Source organism: Pinus tabuliformis, chromosome 8, assembly GCF_031772625.1.
Source record: "Pinus tabuliformis cultivar Carrire ecotype Pingquan chromosome 8, CPIR1, whole genome shotgun sequence".
Taxonomy (NCBI): Eukaryota; Viridiplantae; Streptophyta; class Pinopsida; order Pinales; family Pinaceae; genus Pinus; species Pinus tabuliformis.
In genome coordinates, this window is record NC_142294.1 from 1,422,166,321 (window position 1) to 1,422,191,106 (window position 24,786).

At 34.5% G+C, this 24,786-nt stretch overlaps 2 protein-coding genes across 2 annotated transcripts; both read left to right on the plus strand.

The window, feature by feature from the left end:
- Window positions 1-10,157: 10,157 nt before the first annotated feature.
- LOC149240930 (uncharacterized) lies at window positions 10,158-11,105 on the plus strand. The gene has a single exon (XM_089370375.1). It carries the CDS (start codon window positions 10,158-10,160, stop codon window positions 11,103-11,105), a length of 948 nt encoding a protein of 315 aa, XP_089226501.1.
- Window positions 11,106-22,007: 10,902 nt separating this feature from the next.
- On the plus strand, window positions 22,008-22,955 carry LOC149240931 (uncharacterized). Its single transcript, XM_089370376.1, has one exon. It carries the CDS (start codon window positions 22,008-22,010, stop codon window positions 22,953-22,955), a length of 948 nt encoding a protein of 315 aa, XP_089226502.1.
- The last annotated feature ends 1,831 nt before the right edge of the window (window positions 22,956-24,786 follow it).

The following is a 24,786-nucleotide window of genomic DNA, read 5'->3' on the forward strand; positions in this document are numbered from 1 at the left end:
GCTATTTGAATTCCTCATTTCTCTTTAGCTTTTCATTACATCATTGGCAGCAAGCTTTCATACATCTCACAAAGCTGCCTTAGTTCCATACAATCAAGCTTTCATACATCTCACAAAGCTGCCTTAGTTCCATACAATCATGGCCTTGCTTCTAAAAAGTGCCCATAACCCCAAATGGTTTACTTGCATTTACCACAAATTTCATAGTGCTATCACCTCTCCTTTTATTGAAATCACCCTTTTAATTCATATATAACATTGCATTTGCAAATGGGTGCATAGGAAGTAGGGAGATATAAGAGTTGTTTTCATTTACTTGAAAAAGTACTCACTCCTAGAGGTTTAGCCTAAGGTTATTCCCACAATCATTCGTTTTAGGCATCAACTATTTAATTTGATGCGAGTGGAGCTCAAAAAAAAAAACTTATAAGAAACCTAAAGGCTAATGTGCTAGATTTATAGATATAAATTTTTAGAAACATAAGTGTTACCCCACAAATGTACAAATTTAACCACATCAACAACTTAGTAAAGCCAATCACATATGATGCTTTTGTTTTACAATATTGACAATCATTAAAGTACAACCCAAATGTTACTAATGTCATTTATATCTACATCCTTTCTCTTTAAAAAAAAATCAATTTGTTTACCCTAAAAAAATTCAATCAGCTTTATCTTTTTAACTTTAGTTCTCCTCGAATCTAAGGTTGTCATGAATATGAAACATACATTTTTCTTACCAAATGGTTATAGATTTTTTTTATGGATCATGATAAAGTTTTAAAGTGATTATGTTATGTTACTCTTAGTGAAGTATCAAATATATCAACTATCTAGAAATCATAGGATGCAAAATGATAAGAATTAATTAGAGGAAAGTGATATTTACTTCTTTATACTAAAAAACTTAATTTTCTTAACAAGGCATTATTCTTTCATAAGTATCTATGAAAAATAGTTTACTAAAAAAGATAAAACAATCACCACTTAGGCTATATATAACTCTTCTAAGCAATCAATCTTTACTTAAAACAATTTCATGAGTGATTTCTTTAAACTCCTCCCAAGTCTAAAATGAGAATGGGATAGTATTAGAATTAGTATTAAAAAATCATTGATCAAATTCTCTTAGGCATTTAGAATAATTCAATTTAGAAATATTCTTATGTGGACAAAAATTAAGATCTTTGTACGTAATTAGTTAATTGTTGAAGAAGGATAATTATTTTAAATATAGCACTACTTATTCACACCTTATCCTTCCTTTCATATTTCTTTTGTATGGTTTAAATAGGATATTTCAAAGAAAAAATCCTTTCCAACAAGGGTAAGTTTCTCATCTTGAAAATCTACTAAAGGAATAGGAAAAACTAAAAAACCAATAAGTCCACTAGAAATAAAACATAAAGTAAGAAAAGTAATTAGAAAATTAAATTTAAACCTAAATCTAGTAGCTATGAATCAAGAAAGGTCCCAAACTAATATGAACCCAAGAAAACATCTTTTAGGAAGAAATATACAATATTTTCCTTTACATCATAACTCAAATTTTGTGATTATTAAAATTCAAAGTTAACAATATTTTTCCATCAAAAACAAAGATAACTAAAAGCTCCTTATATTTATTTTAAATTTATTTAGACAAGATAAACCATTTTTTTTAAGCTTGATGGGACTACATCTTTATCATGTCCAATATATCACCCCGATCCAGGGGGAGAATTGAACCAGTGACTTCACATAAAGGAGTGCCTTAACAAAGCCCCAAATCACCGTCTATGCAAGACCCCATGGGCCAAGACAACCCAAACTTTATTTGCAACAAATTTAACAAATTGTTTAAAATATCTTACAGTTTAACATCTTTATGAAAAGTAGACAAACTTTATTTGCAACAAATTTAACAAATTGTTTAAAATATCTTACAATTTAACATCTTTATGAAAAGTAGACATTTTCAAAAATTTATCACCAAAAGGTTTAATATTATTAATTAATTCGAAAAGTGAGTTTGAAATATAAAATCAATTTAATATAACCCATGAAAATATTATCATCCCTCTAAAACTATATTAAATAACCTTAATTATATATGCACTTTCTTGTATCAAAGCTAAATTTATTGAAAAAATATCGAAATTAAAGAAACCAACAAAAATTAGCCAACTCAAATAAACTCATCCCCACTAAAAAAAACTAGAAAGAAAAATATAATGAATATCATTATAGTGAGCCTATACTAAAACATGTTGCATGAAAAGAAGCTGAGAAAATGTTCAAAAGAAGAGAATCCATGTGCATGACTCCAAACGGAATAAATAATTTCAATACATTGAAAGGTATTGGAGTAGTCTTAATAAAATATGGAAAAAAAAATCAATACTCAAACTTTTACTAGTTGTGTATAGGACAGTAGAATCAAAACTCATAGGAAATCTAATTAAGAGAAAACTTTCTAATTGGAATGAAACATCAAATTAGAAATCTCTAAGTGTTAATTATTATCTAAGATTTTGTACTCATTTAAAAGGAGTTGCACTAACTCTTTATTTTGTAAACTGATATTCTGTCCATTAAAAGTACTAATAGTGAATAGAAATCTAATTCAAATACGTAGAGAAACAAGCTTGAGAGTGTGACAATTAAAAATTTCCCTTTTATCAAGATATTTTGTACAATTTTTTTGGGAATTATTTAGCATGTTAAATTTTAACTTCTTTCTCTCTCATCCATGAAATTCCTTTATTGTTCAACTAAAAACTTATTTTTATAAAAAATAAGAAAGAGAAAAGATAAACTCGATTGGAAGGAAACACACACGGATTCGCTTAAGTAATTCAATGATGGAAAATCAAGACAATAGGAACAAAAGTGGAGTCTGTGAAAACAATTAAGGAACAAAATTAACCAATCTAATCTACTCTACTTCTATCATATTTTATATTGACTAAAAATAAACTAGGTAAAATCAAAATACCAATGCAATCATTCATGTAACTCCAAACCTAAAATCAATTGTATATCACAAATGATGTAAAAGTTGGAGTACTCTAACATAAGAAAATAAAAGAATAATATTAGTAAGAATTCTATCCATCACATGCAAGATAATTTATAAGAAACCTTTTTTGAAAATATTTCTTCAACCATATTTTAATTCTATCATAGTATCTATAATGATTGATGTATCATTGTTGGGAGAAATTTCCAAATTAGTAACATATCTTATGAAAATTGTGTATAGAATTGGTTTGAAAATATCCTCAATGTCCTGTGTTTCCCCACTGGTCGAGTTAGTAGAGGACAAATTGTGACCTAGCTCGGGACACCCAACATGGGCATGTTGGCCTCTCCCTTAGAGAGGACAACGCCATTGGCAGGGCATGATGAAATTGAAAAAGTTTTATGACCAAATATAGGAAGATTCCACAGAGAGTCCTTTGTTTATCATGTAAAAAATGAAACAATGCCCAATACCACAAAGCCACTGTGTGAAAGAATATGAACCACCAAACTGACACCACAACTAGAGAACTAAGATGGTTAAGAGTTAACCCAGACCAAAGAGCGAAGCAGAGAAACCCCCATATACAACCACGAAGCTTGACGCAAACATAGAATGTGACCCCAATTACAGAAGAGGAAAATATTGCTTCCTTCGAACCAGAAAGAAGACCCAAGCCAATAACACAATTTACCATAAACCAAAATAATACCCACACACCTATGAAGACCAAAAATATCCCTCATGTATGAGGGTCGAGCCAAAAGATGCCGCAAGTGCGAAGAGGGCATATAGCCAGCAAAGGCATGTAAACTATACCAAAATGTGATTGTTTGGGTGCCTAGATCCCAAGGGAAAACTAGGAGACAGAACCCAACCCACACCCGAAAATTGAAATTGTCATCTGCACTCCTCAACCAAGGCCAAAAACCTAGTGAGGTAACATGAACCTAGACCTGAACACCTTCACTCTCCTTCTGACCCAAATTCACTACCGAGACTACCAAACTAAAGCGGACCACTTCCCAAACTCTGAATTCAACCACATATTGTGTGAAGAAAATCATTGCATAAAGGGAATGAATGCAGAGACAACACATGAGGTGGAATTAATACAAATGTGGAGGAGGAGCAAGCCCTGATGGCCTCGCACGTGACACCTGTATGTCTACTTGATCACCACCAATCGGGGAAGGAGATTCTGCTTCGAGAAGGTCTTGGAGAGTCTGAGATTCACCAGGATCTAAATCATCAGCGATTTAGGTAACATGCCATGGAACGGAAAATTCTTTGTACTGGGTCATCACTCCTCGGTTAGCCAACCAATAAACCACTTTATTTCTAGCCCAGATGACATTGCCTGTAGTGGCGTATTTAAATCTTTCCAATATATGTTTCATTCTTACTAGTTAGGCCTCAAGATGCCAACTTTTTGAAATTTTGAATAAGGGAGGTCCATCAATGATCTTCTGAGTCATCTGGACCACCATTTTGGATTCCCAAACTATATGGATCCTTGAGAAATTATGTTGCATGACTAAGGTGAGGCCCTTCTCCAAAGCATTAAGTTCAACTGCATTATTAGTGGTGTATCCACAAAACCTGGCGTAAACACGAGTAAGGGATCCGCTGGATTTTCTCAAAACCCCACCATAACCCGCATGGCCTAGGTTGCCTTTGGATGCTCCATCGAAGTTTATTTGAATGCAACCTGGAGGAGGCCAAGAGATGTCAAAAGGGGAGGAAATTGGAGGATCCCTGATGGGAGAAGAAAAGGGCAGAGTCATGTATAGAGATAGGAGAATGGCTGGCTCTAGAGGAGTATATTTCCAATTGTGAGGATCCCATTTCTCTACTAGTATTGTCTCCCTGATATTTTCTTTGACTATCCCCCAAATGGAGTCACTAGAGGGAGTATAATCATGAAATATGGCTTGGTTCCTTTCTTTCTAGATATTCTAGAAGATAAATCCCAATATTATAAACCATACTCTGTTGAAAATTCAGTTTTTGAATATACTTTGCAGCCAGTTTTTAGTTGTCTCCAAAATGTCATCCTGATGGTGTTCATAGCGGCCAAATAGGGCAACAACCAAACCCCATACTTCTCCAATAGTAGGGCATGAGTTTATCAGATGATGTAAAGTTTTCTCGTGGTCTCTACAGAGGGGGCATTGTGTGGGACCTAGGAAGCCTTTCTTCAGCTAGTGATCCCAGGTAAGGATTCTCTTACGCCCAACGAGCTAAAGAAAATGTCAAAACTTCGGCTAGAACTTTCCCCCCTATATTGTACTCCAAATTTTCTTGTGTGGCATGTTGTGGGCATCAAACTTGATGAGATATAATTATTTGAGGGAGAAGGAATTGGATGTCGAATACCCCCATATTGGTTTATCATGCTCCATAGAGAAATGAATACAACTCTAATTCAACTCTTTTTAGAGATTATTCCATGCTTCTTAAGGTGCCTTAGTTTCGAGTCAACTACGGTTTTCCATTGTTTCCAGCCCTAATGATTTGGTTGCGCAATCTAATAATTATCTACTCGTCCCTCACTTTGATGTTGAAGGAGTTTTAAAGATTCTTGAGACACCATAGGGAAACATAGGTAGTCATACGAACCATGCCATTATAAAGAAGTTTAAATATTTATGCGAACCTAAGATAAAATGAAGTTTTAAACCCTCGTAAGAAATAAACCTCGAGTGAGCCACGATAGAACTCAATTCTCGCTAATCGTACTTGTGACAAAATCTAAATGAGGTTAGTAATAGAAATCATGCCCATATTTTTTTTATGAAAGAGAAGGAGATTAGCGACCATACTCGGGTTTAGAAATTACTTGTGAGCAATGAAAGTGAAATTTTTCATTCCTGCCATTAAACCATAGTAAATTAAAAATAAATTTAATTAATTATTGATATTGGTGAGACAGTGGAAGGAAAAGGTCTAAGGCATGTTGATGTAGAGATATAGTTTCTTAAGAGAAATTTTTGGCATTATGATACAAGTGTTGGCCTTGATGGTAACTCACTCACAGGTCAATTCAATTTTTGTAAAAGGAAACTCACAGTACAACAGGTATATTCAAAGGTTATAGGGAAATGGTACAGAAGAACGGGAATATGGAACTAAGGTTTACTGATCAGACTAAAGAAGGTAAAGGAAAAGGTTGATGTAAAGCAGTTTAAGTATACGCGGGTCCACTTAGTCAAAACAACGTATGCACGTGTTTCCATAGAACAAAAAGAGTGTATACGTATACACGCACTACCACAAGAGGAAAAGAACGTACATGTTGGAAAACCAAGGTTTTGGTCTGAGGTATTTGATCCAAGGCATTTAGGTCCAAGGTATTGTTCCAAGGTATTTGGTCCGAGGCATTGACCCTCGGTATTTGGTCCAAGGTATTGGTCCTAAGTGGTTTTGGTCCAAGGTATTGACAAAGGATCTAAGTATATAAGGAGGATAATATCAAAGGGCTAAGTGCACAAGTAATGAATATCTTATGAAGTGTTAGATCAAAAGAAAATATGCATGTTACGGGTTTCTGATGCTTTGCTTGATTTGAACTAAGTATGCACCTAAGTGTTTCATTATGGATGAGATCTAATGATGGATCAAGATCATAATGACTTATCATTATGTGATCTAATAATGGATAGGCTAGATCTAATTGCTAACACACGTTTTATCCTTTATATGTGATTATTTGGGTATGTCTGAAGTCTGGAATTACAACGAAGTTATAAGTAAGTATTTACAGATCTGTATGCTGGTTCACTTTGTTGAAGGTGTGTATACACGCTAGTTCGGCTCTTCCATGTAGCGTATGCAAAAGAAAAACTTGATGTTCAAGGATGACAGATCTATCATATCAGTGTTGTTGTTTTTCTGTTGCCTGTCAATGAAGTCTTCTTAGATCTGAATGTAAAAATGAATGTAGTGATATTTGATATTTGATAGATTGATTGTATAAGTGAGAAGAAGTGATCTCTATTGCTACCTTTGTAAAGCTCTGTAAGTTGATAGTAGATGTTCAGTATATTGTTAGTTGGTACAGACTTGATTCAAAAGTTTATGTTTGCAGTAGCTTTGGAGGTATACGCAGGTTTGATTAATGGAAGTAGCATATACACGCATTTTGGGTTCAGCCAAGTAGCTTCTACAATCTCATACATGGTTTCTAAGGTTACAGCTTGTTCTAAATGATGATGCAGGTTTCTGGGTTTAACACAGTGTTCTGGTGACAGTGATCTGATTGTTTCATATTAACTGCATGTCGGTTGACGAAGTTTGAGTTTCTAAATTTCTGATGGGTTATTGATGAGACAAGGTCTTCATATGTCTGGATATCTCCCAGGAGCATCCAGTCTGAAAATTCATGAAACGTGGTCCTTGGTGGAAGAGTGGAGTTTTTTGTAGGCTGGCACCTATGTCTCGTAAAGATGTTGGCTAGTACAAGAGCTAGGGGGTTGTAGCTCCCTTCTAGTAGAAGCTAGAGAAAGAGAGAAGGTTGTAACCTTCTGCAGGTAGAAGCCTGCGTACTGGTATGAGTCTACATGAGTACAAGATTGTAAACAAATTTTCTTATTATTAAAAGAAGACAAAGACGACAGCAGCAGGTGGTTTTCACCCACATTAGGTTTCCACCTTAAATCTTGGTGTTCATGTGTGTTTCTTACGTGTGATGCTTTATTCTACTTTTACTGCATTGTCTAATAAATTACTGATGTACTGGTTTAAGATCAACACATGATGAATTGTTTATATCACAAGTTCTCTAGATATACGCTGGTTTCTCTAATCACAGTTGCGTGTACACGCTAGTTCAATTCACTGAAGTAGCATATATAAATCTGTTCAAGAAATAAAATTATTGATATGATAATATTGATTCAACCCCCTCTCAGTATTATTTCCAACAATTTGTATTAGAGCAGGTCCTTCAGAAGAAGCTTGATCGCTTGAAGGGAGATCCATCAAGATGAATAATCACGAAAGCATGGGATCCATCAGACCGCCAATCTCCGATGTGAGCAACTTTGTTTATTGGAAAATAAGAACCACGACCTATCTACAATCTCTTAGAACATATGTATGGGAAATTGTGGAAGGAGGATATACATTTCCAACATCAATTCCTACAAACGCGGAATGTAAAAAGCAATATGAAACCAGTGCCAAAGCTATCAATACTTTATTGGGAAGTTTGTCACAATCAAAGTTTGTCAAAGTCATGCAACTCAATTCAGCCAAAGAGATATGGGACAAAATCATTCAAAGCTATGAAGGAGACTCTCAGGTAAAACGTGCTAAGCTTCAAACTCTCAGAATTCAATATCAAACTCTTAAGATGAATGGTAATGAGAGTATAGCTGGTTATTTCTTACGTATAGATGAGGTCGTTAATTGTATGAAGAATTTGGGTGAAGAAATAAAGTTACCTTAGTTGAGAAAATTTTGAGATCCATGTCTCCTAAATTTGAATCAAAAGTCTCTGCCATAGAAGAAAAATAGGATCTGCAAAATATCACTATGACTCAACTTCACGGAATCCTAACTGCTTCTAAGATTAGAAAAGGAGGTCCATCAGATATGAGAGAAGCCACATTTAAAGCTTCAACCAAAGGAAAAGAAAAGGAAGAACACAATGAATCAGGACACATTTCAAAAGAAGATAAGGTAAATTTTGTCAAGAAGCTTCAATGGGGTTCTGGAAGGTTTAGAGGTAAGCTCCCTTTCAAATGCTTTGCTTTAGAAAAGGAAAAGAATGTCTCATTTGGAAATGACACTCTAGCTGTCATAAAAGGTAAAGGTTTTTTGTTTTCTTGAAAGAAAAGGTTAAAGCTGGAAATGTTATGTATGTAGATGGTTTAAAGCATAACCCGTTGAGTGCTAGTCAAATGTGTGATCAAGGAAATGAAATGGTGTTTCAATCAAACGGATGTGTTGTTCGTGAGCTTGATATAGGAGAGATCGTGATCAAAGATACAAGAACTCCAAACAACTTATACATACTCGAAGGAGGACAACAACAGTTCTATCTAGGTAAAAATGATGAAAACTAGTTGTGGCATAGAAGATTGGGACATCTAAGCTTTTCTCAAATAAGAAAAGCATGCAGATTCAAGGTTGTTCCTGATCTTCCAGATATCAGCATCCCTGAAAATACAATATGCAAACCATGTCAATTTGGTAAGCAAACCAGAGTTCACTTCATGGAAAAAGAAGGGCCAGCTAGTAAGCCTTTGGTTGAGAGAGGGTCGGAATGATTAAAATTATAGATGGAAATAGGGCTAAGAGCTTAAGAGTACTAGAAACTAGGGATTCTTTGAACTTTTTTCCAACTGTAAACAAATAAAAGATTTGTAAGAGAGTTTCATTCAAATAAAAAAATTTAAAAGCTGAAATTAACCAAGCATCCAAAACTAAATTTGAAAGCAAATACAAAAAAATTGAAAGTTGAAAATAAACATTTAGCCAAAACTAAATTTAAGAACAAATATTTCATTTGTCATTAAAATGACTAATTGTATTTGTATTGGTGCTAACACTTCTATATATTTTTATATTATTAGACTAAATTCTTAATAAAATTGTAAACACTTAAACATAATATTTATTTGATAATCTATAACATAAAATTTCCAGGTAAGTAATAATGTAAAACTTAATAAAACCTTATTTTTTCCCATATATTTCTAAAAAAAATATAGGAGAGATAATTAAGATAGGCCAGGGACTCAGCATATAACCTAGTGCGCTTATCTAATTACCCCCAATCATCCACTACGTGTATAGATCATGTTTGGGTCATTCTGCCTTATTTTGACACCACTGGTCGGCGGTGGGTGCATTCCGATTTAGTTTGACCTTTTTTTTCTTCCTAGTTAATACCATCTAAATACCCACCCACAGTAGATTTTTTTTCTTCCTAGTTAATACCATCTAAATACCCACAGTAGATTTGAACTGGTCGGAATACCTTAACCTCGCACCCATTCACCGTGAATCTAAAGCCGGGTGGGCAGTTTGAATCATATTTAACTACATTTTTTTAATTAATGTCACCCATCGGACGATTGCGAATTACAGAAAATCTGTTCGGCAAGCGTTGAATTATCTAGGCTCTTTTCTCTGCACAAAAATGACTCATTCTCCACGCTCATCATCTTTTGAGTATGCTGATGCAAAAACTGTTGTTTACGATTCTTGCAGCGACGGACCTTCACAATCTAAATCTGAAGTACGACTTTTGGAATGTGGCTGTTGCTGTGACGAGTTTCCATCTGAAAATATAGTACAGTGCAGAAGACGACATGTAATTTGTTTTGGATGCGTACAGCGGCAGGTAGAGGAAATCCTATATGGAAATTATAAAGCAAGAGGGTGTCTGCGTTGCATGAATATGGATGGCTGCAAAAAGCCAATTCCTTTCTGTGAGATTCGGAGGGCTGTTACGAATCATCTGATCGAAAGATATGAATCCCGCCAAGCCCAAGATGCTATAATTCATGCCAAACTGGAAAACCTGGTTTATTGTCCATTTTGCGGCATTCCATGTGAAGTGGACAAGTGTGTACAAGTTATGGAATGTCCAAACCCAAATTGTTTGAAGTCTTCATGCATCCAGTGCAAGGAGCCGAGTCACCTGCCATTACTGTGCGAAGAGAATGAAAATATATCTGAGACTGCTCATCGTAGAAAAGTGGAAGAGAGGATGACAAAGGCCATTGTAAGAGAATGTAAAACTTGCAAGGCTGAGATGGTAAAGACGGATGGATGCAATAGTCTAAAGTGTGCTAGGTGTAGAACCCTAATGTGTTACCTTTGCCGACAGACCTTTACGTCCGAATATGAACACTTTTGCCAACATTCTGAAATGCGAAAACCAGGGAAACCCTGCAAAATATGCAACATTACGTGTACTTTGTGGGGAGATGAGATAGAAGATAACGTGGCACTGCATGCTAAGGAGGAAGCATTGAAAGGATTGGGTGGCAAAGAACCCAGCTTGCTCGAACAGAATATCGGACCTACTCTGGTAAAGCAATCCACTCCTGGGAGGGGCCAGAATACACGTCGGCGGCGCTAGAGGTGTTGATCTCCTTGTACAGCATAGACGTTTAGCAGTGTAGAAGTTGAGAAAACTGATGACAGTGAACGAGACGGTTGTATTTGTGGACGACCACCAATTATAAGGAGTTATTGACTGTTAAATTTCGTTAATGAATTATTGGATCAATATATAAGTGGGTTATAGGATTGTGAACCATTTTTATGTTATAGTCACATAAGAAGTTATATTTACTATTTGACAATATTTATTAATGAATATGTAATCACCCATATTGATATTATACGTTAATGAGTAAATATTTGATGTTGTTCATGGCTGGAACAATCACTTTGTCGTTGCTTGAGTCATTCCTCACCTTCTTTAAATAAAACAACATTGAGTTTAACCAAACAAAATATGAACGGTGAATATTGTCTTTTAACATTGTAGAAAAGGAGAGAAAATACACTCCTAGTTGATAACCCAAAAAGCTATATATGGTTGTTTTTCTCTCTCATAAGGAAAGCTTTTCGTTCATATACAAGAATGTCACCGTTGGAACCAAAATCCCATAAAAAGGTGGTGTAATTACTATAATAAAAAGAAATCAAATATTATATTATCCACATGAGAAAGAGAATATATATATATATATAAAAGAGTTATTCATTCTTAACATTAAAGATAAGTTGAAATTGAAATGGCCAGAAGAAATTATTTTTTAATCTATGGGTACTACCATGTATTCCAGAATTAGAAAGATAATCCTAGTAGGCTCTGAATGTTAGGTAACTAATAGACCATCTTTTTTAGGCAATTGCTGAGTTTAATTTTCTTTAGGTTTCAATCCAGAAATAATTGATTAAGGTGTGACTTAGGACTTTCACTTTGGGTGAGTCATATAATTTGCTATTTGAATTCCTCATTTCTCTTTAGCTTTTCATTACATCATTGGCAGCAAGCTTTCATACATCTCACAAAGCTGCCTTAGTTCCATACAATCAAGCTTTCATACATCTCACAAAGCTGCCTTAGTTCCATACAATCATGGCCTTGCTTCTAAAAAGTGCCCATAACCCCAAATGGTTTACTTGCATTTACCACAAATTTCATAGTGCTATCACCTCTCCTTTTATTGAAATCACCCTTTTAATTCATATATAACATTGCATTTGCAAATGGGTGCATAGGAAGTAGGGAGATATAAGAGTTGTTTTCATTTACTTGAAAAAGTACTCACTCCTAGAGGTTTAGCCTAAGGTTATTCCCACAATCATTCGTTTTAGGCATCAACTATTTAATTTGATGCGAGTGGAGCTCAAAAAAAAAAACTTATAAGAAACCTAAAGGCTAATGTGCTAGATTTATAGATATAAATTTTTAGAAACATAAGTGTTACCCCACAAATGTACAAATTTAACCACATCAACAACTTAGTAAAGCCAATCACATATGATGCTTTTGTTTTACAATATTGACAATCATTAAAGTACAACCCAAATGTTACTAATGTCATTTATATCTACATCCTTTCTCTTTAAAAAAAAATCAATTTGTTTACCCTAAAAAAATTCAATCAGCTTTATCTTTTTAACTTTAGTTCTCCTCGAATCTAAGGTTGTCATGAATATGAAACATACATTTTTCTTACCAAATGGTTATAGATTTTTTTTATGGATCATGATAAAGTTTTAAAGTGATTATGTTATGTTACTCTTAGTGAAGTATCAAATATATCAACTATCTAGAAATCATAGGATGCAAAATGATAAGAATTAATTAGAGGAAAGTGATATTTACTTCTTTATACTAAAAAACTTAATTTTCTTAACAAGGCATTATTCTTTCATAAGTATCTATGAAAAATAGTTTACTAAAAAAGATAAAACAATCACCACTTAGGCTATATATAACTCTTCTAAGCAATCAATCTTTACTTAAAACAATTTCATGAGTGATTTCTTTAAACTCCTCCCAAGTCTAAAATGAGAATGGGATAGTATTAGAATTAGTATTAAAAAATCATTGATCAAATTCTCTTAGGCATTTAGAATAATTCAATTTAGAAATATTCTTATGTGGACAAAAATTAAGATCTTTGTACGTAATTAGTTAATTGTTGAAGAAGGATAATTATTTTAAATATAGCACTACTTATTCACACCTTATCCTTCCTTTCATATTTCTTTTGTATGGTTTAAATAGGATATTTCAAAGAAAAAATCCTTTCCAACAAGGGTAAGTTTCTCATCTTGAAAATCTACTAAAGGAATAGGAAAAACTAAAAAACCAATAAGTCCACTAGAAATAAAACATAAAGTAAGAAAAGTAATTAGAAAATTAAATTTAAACCTAAATCTAGTAGCTATGAATCAAGAAAGGTCCCAAACTAATATGAACCCAAGAAAACATCTTTTAGGAAGAAATATACAATATTTTCCTTTACATCATAACTCAAATTTTGTGATTATTAAAATTCAAAGTTAACAATATTTTTCCATCAAAAACAAAGATAACTAAAAGCTCCTTATATTTATTTTAAATTTATTTAGACAAGATAAACCATTTTTTTTAAGCTTGATGGGACTACATCTTTATCATGTCCAATATATCACCCCGATCCAGGGGGAGAATTGAACCAGTGACTTCACATAAAGGAGTGCCTTAACAAAGCCCCAAATCACCGTCTATGCAAGACCCCATGGGCCAAGACAACCCAAACTTTATTTGCAACAAATTTAACAAATTGTTTAAAATATCTTACAGTTTAACATCTTTATGAAAAGTAGACAAACTTTATTTGCAACAAATTTAACAAATTGTTTAAAATATCTTACAATTTAACATCTTTATGAAAAGTAGACATTTTCAAAAATTTATCACCAAAAGGTTTAATATTATTAATTAATTCGAAAAGTGAGTTTGAAATATAAAATCAATTTAATATAACCCATGAAAATATTATCATCCCTCTAAAACTATATTAAATAACCTTAATTATATATGCACTTTCTTGTATCAAAGCTAAATTTATTGAAAAAATATCGAAATTAAAGAAACCAACAAAAATTAGCCAACTCAAATAAACTCATCCCCACTAAAAAAAACTAGAAAGAAAAATATAATGAATATCATTATAGTGAGCCTATACTAAAACATGTTGCATGAAAAGAAGCTGAGAAAATGTTCAAAAGAAGAGAATCCATGTGCATGACTCCAAACGGAATAAATAATTTCAATACATTGAAAGGTATTGGAGTAGTCTTAATAAAATATGGAAAAAAAAATCAATACTCAAACTTTTACTAGTTGTGTATAGGACAGTAGAATCAAAACTCATAGGAAATCTAATTAAGAGAAAACTTTCTAATTGGAATGAAACATCAAATTAGAAATCTCTAAGTGTTAATTATTATCTAAGATTTTGTACTCATTTAAAAGGAGTTGCACTAACTCTTTATTTTGTAAACTGATATTCTGTCCATTAAAAGTACTAATAGTGAATAGAAATCTAATTCAAATACGTAGAGAAACAAGCTTGAGAGTGTGACAATTAAAAATTTCCCTTTTATCAAGATATTTTGTACAATTTTTTTGGGAATTATTTAGCATGTTAAATTTTAACTTCTTTCTCTCTCATCCATGAAATTCCTTTATTGTTCAACTAAAAACTTATTTTTATAAAAAATAAGAAAGAGAAAAGATAAACTCGATTGGAAGGAAACACACACGGATTCGCTTAAGTAATTCAATGATGGAAAATCAAGACAATAGGAACAAAAGTGGAGTCTGTGAAAACAATTAAGGAACAAAATTAACCAATCTAATCTACTCTACTTCTATCATATTTTATATTGACTAAAAATAAACTAGGTAAAATCAAAATACCAATGCAATCATTCATGTAACTCCAAACCTAAAATCAATTGTATATCACAAATGATGTAAAAGTTGGAGTACTCTAACATAAGAAAATAAAAGAATAATATTAGTAAGAATTCTATCCATCACATGCAAGATAATTTATAAGAAACCTTTTTTGAAAATATTTCTTCAACCATATTTTAATTCTATCATAGTATCTATAATGATTGATGTATCATTGTTGGGAGAAATTTCCAAATTAGTAACATATCTTATGAAAATTGTGTATAGAATTGGTTTGAAAATATCCTCAATGTCCTGTGTTTCCCCACTGGTCGAGTTAGTAGAGGACAAATTGTGACCTAGCTCGGGACACCCAACATGGGCATGTTGGCCTCTCCCTTAGAGAGGACAACGCCATTGGCAGGGCATGATGAAATTGAAAAAGTTTTATGACCAAATATAGGAAGATTCCACAGAGAGTCCTTTGTTTATCATGTAAAAAATGAAACAATGCCCAATACCACAAAGCCACTGTGTGAAAGAATATGAACCACCAAACTGACACCACAACTAGAGAACTAAGATGGTTAAGAGTTAACCCAGACCAAAGAGCGAAGCAGAGAAACCCCCATATACAACCACGAAGCTTGACGCAAACATAGAATGTGACCCCAATTACAGAAGAGGAAAATATTGCTTCCTTCGAACCAGAAAGAAGACCCAAGCCAATAACACAATTTACCATAAACCAAAATAATACCCACACACCTATGAAGACCAAAAATATCCCTCATGTATGAGGGTCGAGCCAAAAGATGCCGCAAGTGCGAAGAGGGCATATAGCCAGCAAAGGCATGTAAACTATACCAAAATGTGATTGTTTGGGTGCCTAGATCCCAAGGGAAAACTAGGAGACAGAACCCAACCCACACCCGAAAATTGAAATTGTCATCTGCACTCCTCAACCAAGGCCAAAAACCTAGTGAGGTAACATGAACCTAGACCTGAACACCTTCACTCTCCTTCTGACCCAAATTCACTACCGAGACTACCAAACTAAAGCGGACCACTTCCCAAACTCTGAATTCAACCACATATTGTGTGAAGAAAATCATTGCATAAAGGGAATGAATGCAGAGACAACACATGAGGTGGAATTAATACAAATGTGGAGGAGGAGCAAGCCCTGATGGCCTCGCACGTGACACCTGTATGTCTACTTGATCACCACCAATCGGGGAAGGAGATTCTGCTTCGAGAAGGTCTTGGAGAGTCTGAGATTCACCAGGATCTAAATCATCAGCGATTTAGGTAACATGCCATGGAACGGAAAATTCTTTGTACTGGGTCATCACTCCTCGGTTAGCCAACCAATAAACCACTTTATTTCTAGCCCAGATGACATTGCCTGTAGTGGCGTATTTAAATCTTTCCAATATATGTTTCATTCTTACTAGTTAGGCCTCAAGATGCCAACTTTTTGAAATTTTGAATAAGGGAGGTCCATCAATGATCTTCTGAGTCATCTGGACCACCATTTTGGATTCCCAAACTATATGGATCCTTGAGAAATTATGTTGCATGACTAAGGTGAGGCCCTTCTCCAAAGCATTAAGTTCAACTGCATTATTAGTGGTGTATCCACAAAACCTGGCGTAAACACGAGTAAGGGATCCGCTGGATTTTCTCAAAACCCCACCATAACCCGCATGGCCTAGGTTGCCTTTGGATGCTCCATCGAAGTTTATTTGAATGCAACCTGGAGGAGGCCAAGAGATGTCAAAAGGGGAGGAAATTGGAGGATCCCTGATGGGAGAAGAAAAGGGCAGAGTCATGTATAGAGATAGGAGAATGGCTGGCTCTAGAGGAGTATATTTCCAATTGTGAGGATCCCATTTCTCTACTAGTATTGTCTCCCTGATATTTTCTTTGACTATCCCCCAAATGGAGTCACTAGAGGGAGTATAATCATGAAATATGGCTTGGTTCCTTTCTTTCTAGATATTCTAGAAGATAAATCCCAATATTATAAACCATACTCTGTTGAAAATTCAGTTTTTGAATATACTTTGCAGCCAGTTTTTAGTTGTCTCCAAAATGTCATCCTGATGGTGTTCATAGCGGCCAAATAGGGCAACAACCAAACCCCATACTTCTCCAATAGTAGGGCATGAGTTTATCAGATGATGTAAAGTTTTCTCGTGGTCTCTACAGAGGGGGCATTGTGTGGGACCTAGGAAGCCTTTCTTCAGCTAGTGATCCCAGGTAAGGATTCTCTTACGCCCAACGAGCTAAAGAAAATGTCAAAACTTCGGCTAGAACTTTCCCCCCTATATTGTACTCCAAATTTTCTTGTGTGGCATGTTGTGGGCATCAAACTTGATGAGATATAATTATTTGAGGGAGAAGGAATTGGATGTCGAATACCCCCATATTGGTTTATCATGCTCCATAGAGAAATGAATACAACTCTAATTCAACTCTTTTTAGAGATTATTCCATGCTTCTTAAGGTGCCTTAGTTTCGAGTCAACTACGGTTTTCCATTGTTTCCAGCCCTAATGATTTGGTTGCGCAATCTAATAATTATCTACTCGTCCCTCACTTTGATGTTGAAGGAGTTTTAAAGATTCTTGAGACACCATAGGGAAACATAGGTAGTCATACGAACCATGCCATTATAAAGAAGTTTAAATATTTATGCGAACCTAAGATAAAATGAAGTTTTAAACCCTCGTAAGAAATAAACCTCGAGTGAGCCACGATAGAACTCAATTCTCGCTAATCGTACTTGTGACAAAATCTAAATGAGGTTAGTAATAGAAATCATGCCCATATTTTTTTTATGAAAGAGAAGGAGATTAGCGACCATACTCGGGTTTAGAAATTACTTGTGAGCAATGAAAGTGAAATTTTTCATTCCTGCCATTAAACCATAGTAAATTAAAAATAAATTTAATTAATTATTGATATTGGTGAGACAGTGGAAGGAAAAGGTCTAAGGCATGTTGATGTAGAGATATAGTTTCTTAAGAGAAATTTTTGGCATTATGATACAAGTGTTGGCCTTGATGGTAACTCACTCACAGGTCAATTCAATTTTTGTAAAAGGAAACTCACAGTACAACAGGTATATTCAAAGGTTATAGGGAAATGGTACAGAAGAACGGGAATATGGAACTAAGGTTTACTGATCAGACTAAAGAAGGTAAAGGAAAAGGTTGATGTAAAGCAGTTTAAGTATACGCGGGTCCACTTAGTCAAAACAACGTATGCACGTGTTTCCATAGAACAAAAAGAGTGTATACGTATACACGCACTACCACAAGAGGAAAAGAACGTACATGTTGGAAAACCAAGGTTTTGGTCTGAGGTATTTGATCCAAGGCATTTAGGTCCAAGGTATTGTTCCAAGGTATTTGGTCCGAGGCATTGACCCTCGGTATTTGGTCCAAGGTATTGGTCCTAAGTGGTTTTGGTCCAAGGTATTGACAAAGGATCTAAGTATATAAGGAGGATAATATCAAAGGGCTAAGTGCACAAGTAATGAATATCTTATGAAGTGTTAGATCAAAAGAAAATATGCATGTTACGGGTTTCTGATGCTTTGCTTGATTTGAACTAAGTATGCACCTAAGTGTTTCATTATGGATGAGATCTAATGATGGATCAAGATCATAATGACTTATCATTATGTGATCTAATAATGGATAGGCTAGATCTAATTGCTAACACACGTTTTATCCTTTATATGTGATTATTTGGGTATGTCTGAAGTCTGGAATTACAACGAAGTTATAAGTAAGTATTTACAGATCTGTATGCTGGTTCGCTTTGTTGAAGGTGTGTATACACGCTAGTTCGGCTCTTCCATGTAGCGTATGCAAAAGAAAATCTTGATGTTCAAGGATGACAGATCTATCATATTAGTGTTGTTGTTTTTCTGTTGCCTGTCAATGAAGTCTTCTTAGATCTGAATGTAAAAATGAATGTAGTGATATTTGATATTTGATAGATTGATTGTATAAGTGAGAAGAAGTGATCTCTATTGCTACCTTTGTAAAGCTCTGTAAGTTGATAGTAGATGTTCAGTATATTGTTAGTTGGTACAGACTTGATTCAAAAGTTTATGTTTGCAGTAGCTTTGGAGGTATATGCAGGTTTGATTAATGGAAGTAGCATATACACGCATTTTGGGTTCAGCCAAGTAGCTTCTACAATCTCATACATGGTTTCTAAGGTTACAGCGTGTTCTAAATGATGATGCAGGTTTCTGGGTTTAACACAGTGTTCTGGTGACAGTGATCTGATTGTTTCATATTAACTGCATGTCGGTTGACGAAGTTTGAGTTTCTAAATTTCTGATGGGTTATTGATGAGACAAGGTCTTCATATGTCTGGATATCTCCCAGGAGCATCCAGTCTGAAAATTCATGAAACGTGGTCCTTGGTGGAAGAGTGGAGTTTTTTGTAGGCTGGCACCTATGTACTAGTAAAGATGTTGGCTAGTACAAGAGCTAGGGGGTTGTAGCTCCCTTCCAGTAGAAGCTAGAGAAAGAGAGAAGGTTGTAACCTTCTGCAGGTAGAAGCCTGCGTACTGGTATGAGTCTACATGAGTACAAGATTGTAAACAAATTTTCTTATTATTAAAAGAAGACAAAGACGACAGCAGCAGGTGGTTTTCACCCACATTAGGTTTCCACCTTAAATCTTGGTGTTCATGTGTGTTTCTTACGTGTGATGCTTTATTCTACTTTTACTGCATTGTCTAATAAATTACTGATGTACTGGTTTAAGATCAACACATGATGAATTGTTTATATCACAAGTTCTCTAGATATACGCTGGTTTCTCTAATCACAGTTGCGTGTACACGCTAGTTCAATTCACTGAAGTAGCATATATAAATCTGTTAAAGAAATAAAATTATTGATATGATAATATTGATTCAGCCCGCTCTCAGTATTATTTCCAACAATTTGTATCAGAGCAGGTCCTTCAGAAGAAGCTTGATCGCTTGAAGGGAGATCCATCAAGATGAATAATCACGAAAGCATGGGATCCATCAGACCGCCAATCTCCGATGTGAGCAACTTTGTTTATTGGAAAATAAGAACCACAACCTATCTACAATCTCTTAGAACATATGTATGGGAAATTGTGGAAGGAGGATATACATTTCCAACATCAATTCCTACAAACGCGGCATGTAAAAAGCAATATGAAACCAGTGCCAAAGCTATCAATACTTTATTGGGAAGTTTGTCACAATCAAAGTTTGTCAAAGTCATGCAACTCAATTCAGCCAAAGAGATATGGGACAAAATCATTCAAAGCTCTGAAGGAGACTCTCAGGTAAAACGTGCTAAGCTTCAAACTCTCAGAATTCAGTATCAAACTCTTAAGATGAATGGTAATGAGAGTATAGCTGGTTATTTCTTACGTATAGATGAGGTCGTTAATTGTATGAAGAATTTGGGTGAAGAAATAAAGTTACCTTAGTTGAGAAAATTTTGAGATCCATGTCTCCTAAATTTGAATCAAAAGTCTCTGCCATAGAAGAAAAATAGGATCTGCAAAATATCACTATGACTCAACTTCACGGAATCCTAACTGCTTCTAAGATTAGAAAAGGAGGTCCATCAGATATGAGAGAAGCCACATTTAAAGCTTCAACAAAAGGAAAAGAAAAGGAAGAACACAATGAATCAGGACACATTTCAAAAGAAGATAAGGTAAATTTTGTCAAGAAGCTTCAACGGGGTTCTGGAAGGTTTAGAGGTAAGCTCCCTTTCAAATGCTTTGCTTTAGAAAAGGAAAAGAATGTCTCATTTGGAAATGACACTCTAGCTGTCATAAAAGGTAAAGGTTTTTTGTTTTCTTGAAAGAAAAGGTTAAAGCTGGAAATGTTATGTATGTAGATGGTTTAAAGCATAACCCGTTGAGTGCTAGTCAAATGTGTGATCAAGGAAATGAAATGGTGTTTCAATCAAACGGATGTGTTGTTCGTGAGCTTGATATAGGAGAGATCGTGATCAAAGATACAAGAACTCCAAACAACTTATACATACTCGAAGGAGGACAACAACAGTTCTATCTAGGTAAAAATGATGAAAACTAGTTGTGGCATAGAAGATTGGGACATCTAAGCTTTTCTCAAATAAGAAAAGCATGCAGATTCAAGGTTGTTCCTGATCTTCCAGATATCAGCATCCCTGAAAATACAATATGCAAACCATGTCAAATTGGTAAGCAAACCAGAGTTCACTTCATGGAAAAAGAAGGGTTAGCTAGTAAGCCTTTGGTTGAGAGAGGGTCGGAATGATTAAAATTATAGATGGAAATAGGGCTAAGAGCTTAAGAGTACTAGAAACTAGGGATTCTTTGAACTTTTTTCCAACTGTAAACAAATAAAAGATTTGTAAGAGAGTTTCATTCAAATAAAAAAATTTAAAAGCTGAAATTAACCAAACATCCAAAACTAAATTTGAAAGCAAATACAAAAAAATTGAAAGTTGAAAATAAACATTTAGCCAAAACTAAATTTAAGAACAAATATTTCATTTGTCATTAAAATGACTAATTGTATTTGTATTGGTGCTAACACTTCTATATATTGTTATATTATTAGACTAAATTCTTAATAAAATTGTAAACACTTAAACATAATATTTATTTGATAATCTATAACATAAAATTTCCAGGTAAGTAATAATGTAAAACTTAACCAAGTGCGCTTATCTAATTACCCCCAATCATCCACTACGTGTATAGATCATGTTTGGGTCATTCTGCCTTATTTTGACACCACTGGTCGGCGGTGGGTGCATTCCGATTTAGTTTGACCTTTTTTTTCTTCCTAGTTAATACCATCTAAATACCCACAGTAGATTTGAACTGGTCGGAATACCTTAACCTCGCACCCATTCACCGTGAATCTAAAGCCGGGTGGGCAGTTTGAATCATATTTAACTACATTTTTTTAATTAATGTCACCCATCGGACGATTGCGAATTACAGAAAATCTGTTCGGCAAGCGTTGAATTATCTAGGCTCTTTTCTCTGCACAAAAATGACTCATTCTCCACGCTCATCATCTTTTGAGTATGCTGATGCAAAAACTGTTGTTTACGATTCTTGCAGCGACGGATCTTCACAATCTAAATCTGAAGTACGACTTTTGGAATGTGGCTGTTGCTGTGACGAGTTTCCATCTGAAAATATAGTACAGTGCAGAAGACGACATGTAATTTGTTTTGGATGCGTACAGCGGCAGGTAGAGGAAATCCTATATGGAAATTATAAAGCAACAGGGTGTCTGCGTTGCATGAATATGGATGGCTGCAAAAAGCCAATTCCTTTCTCTGATATTCACAGGGCTGTTACGAATGATTTCATTGAAAGATATGAATTGCGCCAAGCCCAAGATGCTATAATTGAAGCCAAACTGGAAAACCTGGTTTATTGTCCATTTTGCGGCATTCCATGTGAAGTGGACAAGTGTGTACAAGTTATGGAATGTCCAAACCCAAATTGTTTGAAGTCTTCATGCATCCAGTGCAAGGAACCGAGTCACCTGCCATTACTGTGCGAAGAGAATGAAAATATATCTGAGACTGCTCATCGTAGAAAAGTGGAGGAGAGGATGACAAAGGCCATTGTAAGAGAATGTAAAACTTGCAAGGCTGAGATGGTAAAGACGGATGGATGCAATAGTCTAAAGTGTGCTAGGTGTAGAACCCTAATGTGTTACCTTTGCCGACAGACCTTTACGTCCGAATATGAACACTTTTGCCAACATTCTGAAATGCGAAAACCAGGGAAACCCTGCAAAATATGCAACATTACGTGTACTTTGTGGGGAGATGAGATAGAACATAACGTGGCACTGGATGCTAAGGAGGAAGCATTGAAAGAATTGGGTGGCAAAGAACCCAGCTTGCTCGAACAGAATATCAGACCTACTCTGGTAAAGCAATCCACTCCTGGGAGGGGCCAGAATACACGTCGACGCCGCTAGAGGTGTTGATCTCCTTGTACAGCATAGACGTTTAGCAGTGCAGAAGTTGAGAAAACTGATGACAGTGAACGAGACGGTTGTATTTGTGGACGACCACCAATTATAAGGAGTTATTGACTGTTAAATTTCGTTAATGAATTATTGGATTAATATATAAGTGGGTTATAGGATTGTGAACCATTTTTATGTTATAGTCACATAAGAAGTTATATTTACTATTTGACAATATTTATTAATGAATATGTAATCACCCATATTGATATTATACGTTAATGAGTAAATATTTGTGGTTGTTCATGGCTGGAACAATCACTTTGTCGTTGCTTGAGTCATTCCTCACCTTCTTTAAATAAAACAACATTGAGTTTAACCAAACAAAATATGAACGGTTAATATTGTCTTTTAACATTGTAGAAAAGGAGAGAAAATACACTCCTAGTTGATAACCCAAAAAGCTATATATTGTTGTTTTTCTCTATCATAAGGAAAGCTTTTCGTTCATATACAAGAATGTCACCGTTGGAACCAAAATCCCATAAAAAGGTGGTGTGATTGCTATAATAAAAAGAAATCAAATATTATATATATATATATATAAAAGAGTTATTCATCCTTAACATTAAAGATAAGTTGAAATTGAAATGGCCAGAAGAAATTATTTTTTAATCTATGGGTACTACCATGTATTCCAGAATTAGAAAGATAATCCTAGTAGGCTCTGAATGTTAGGTAACTAATAGACCATCTTTTTTAGGCAATTGCTGAGTTTAATTTTCTTTAGGTTTCGATCCAGAAATAATTGATTAAGGTGTGACTTAGGACTTTCACTTTGGGTGAGTCATATAATTTGCTATTTGAATTCCTCATTTCTCTTTAGCTTTTCATTACATCATTGGCAGCAAGCTTTCATACATCTCACAAAGCTGCCTTAGTTCCATACAATCAAGCTTTCATACATCTCACAAAGGTGCCTTAGTTCCATACAATCATGGCCTTACTTCTAAAAAGTGCCCATAACCCCAAATGGTTTACTTGCATTTACCACAAATTTCATAGTGCTATCACCTCTCCTTTTATTGAAATCACCCTTTTAATTCATATATAACATTGCATTTGCAAATGGGTGCATAGGAAGTAGGGAGATATAAGAGTTGTTTTCATTTACTTGAAAAAGTACTCACTCCTAGAGGTTTAGCCTAAGGTTATTCCCACAATCATTCGTTTTAGGCATCAACTATTTAATTTGATGCGAGTGGAGCTCAAAAAAAAAACTTATAAGAAACCTAAAGGCTAATGTGCTAGATTTATAGATATAAATTTTTAGAAACATAAGTGTTACCCCACAAATGTACAAATTTAACCACATCAACAACTTAGTAAAGCCAATCACATATGATGCTTTTGTTTTACGATATTGACAATCATTAAAGTACAACCCAAATGTTACTAATGTTACTAATGTCATTTATATCTACATCCTTTCTCTTTAAAAAAAAATCAATTTGTTTACCCTAAAAAAATTCAATCAGCTTTATCTTTTTAACTTTAGTTCTCCTCGAATCTAAGGTTGTCATGAATATGAAACATACATTTTTCTTACCAAAAGGTTATAGATTTTTTTATGGATCATGATAAAAGTGATTATGATATGTTACTCTTAGTGAAGTATCAAATATATCAACTATCTAGAAATCATAGGATGCAAAATGATAAGAATTAATTAGAGGAAAGTGATATTTACTTCTTTATACTAAAAAATTTAATTTTCTTAACAAGGCATTATTCTTTCATAAGTATCTATGAAAAATAGTTTACTAAAAAAAATAAAACA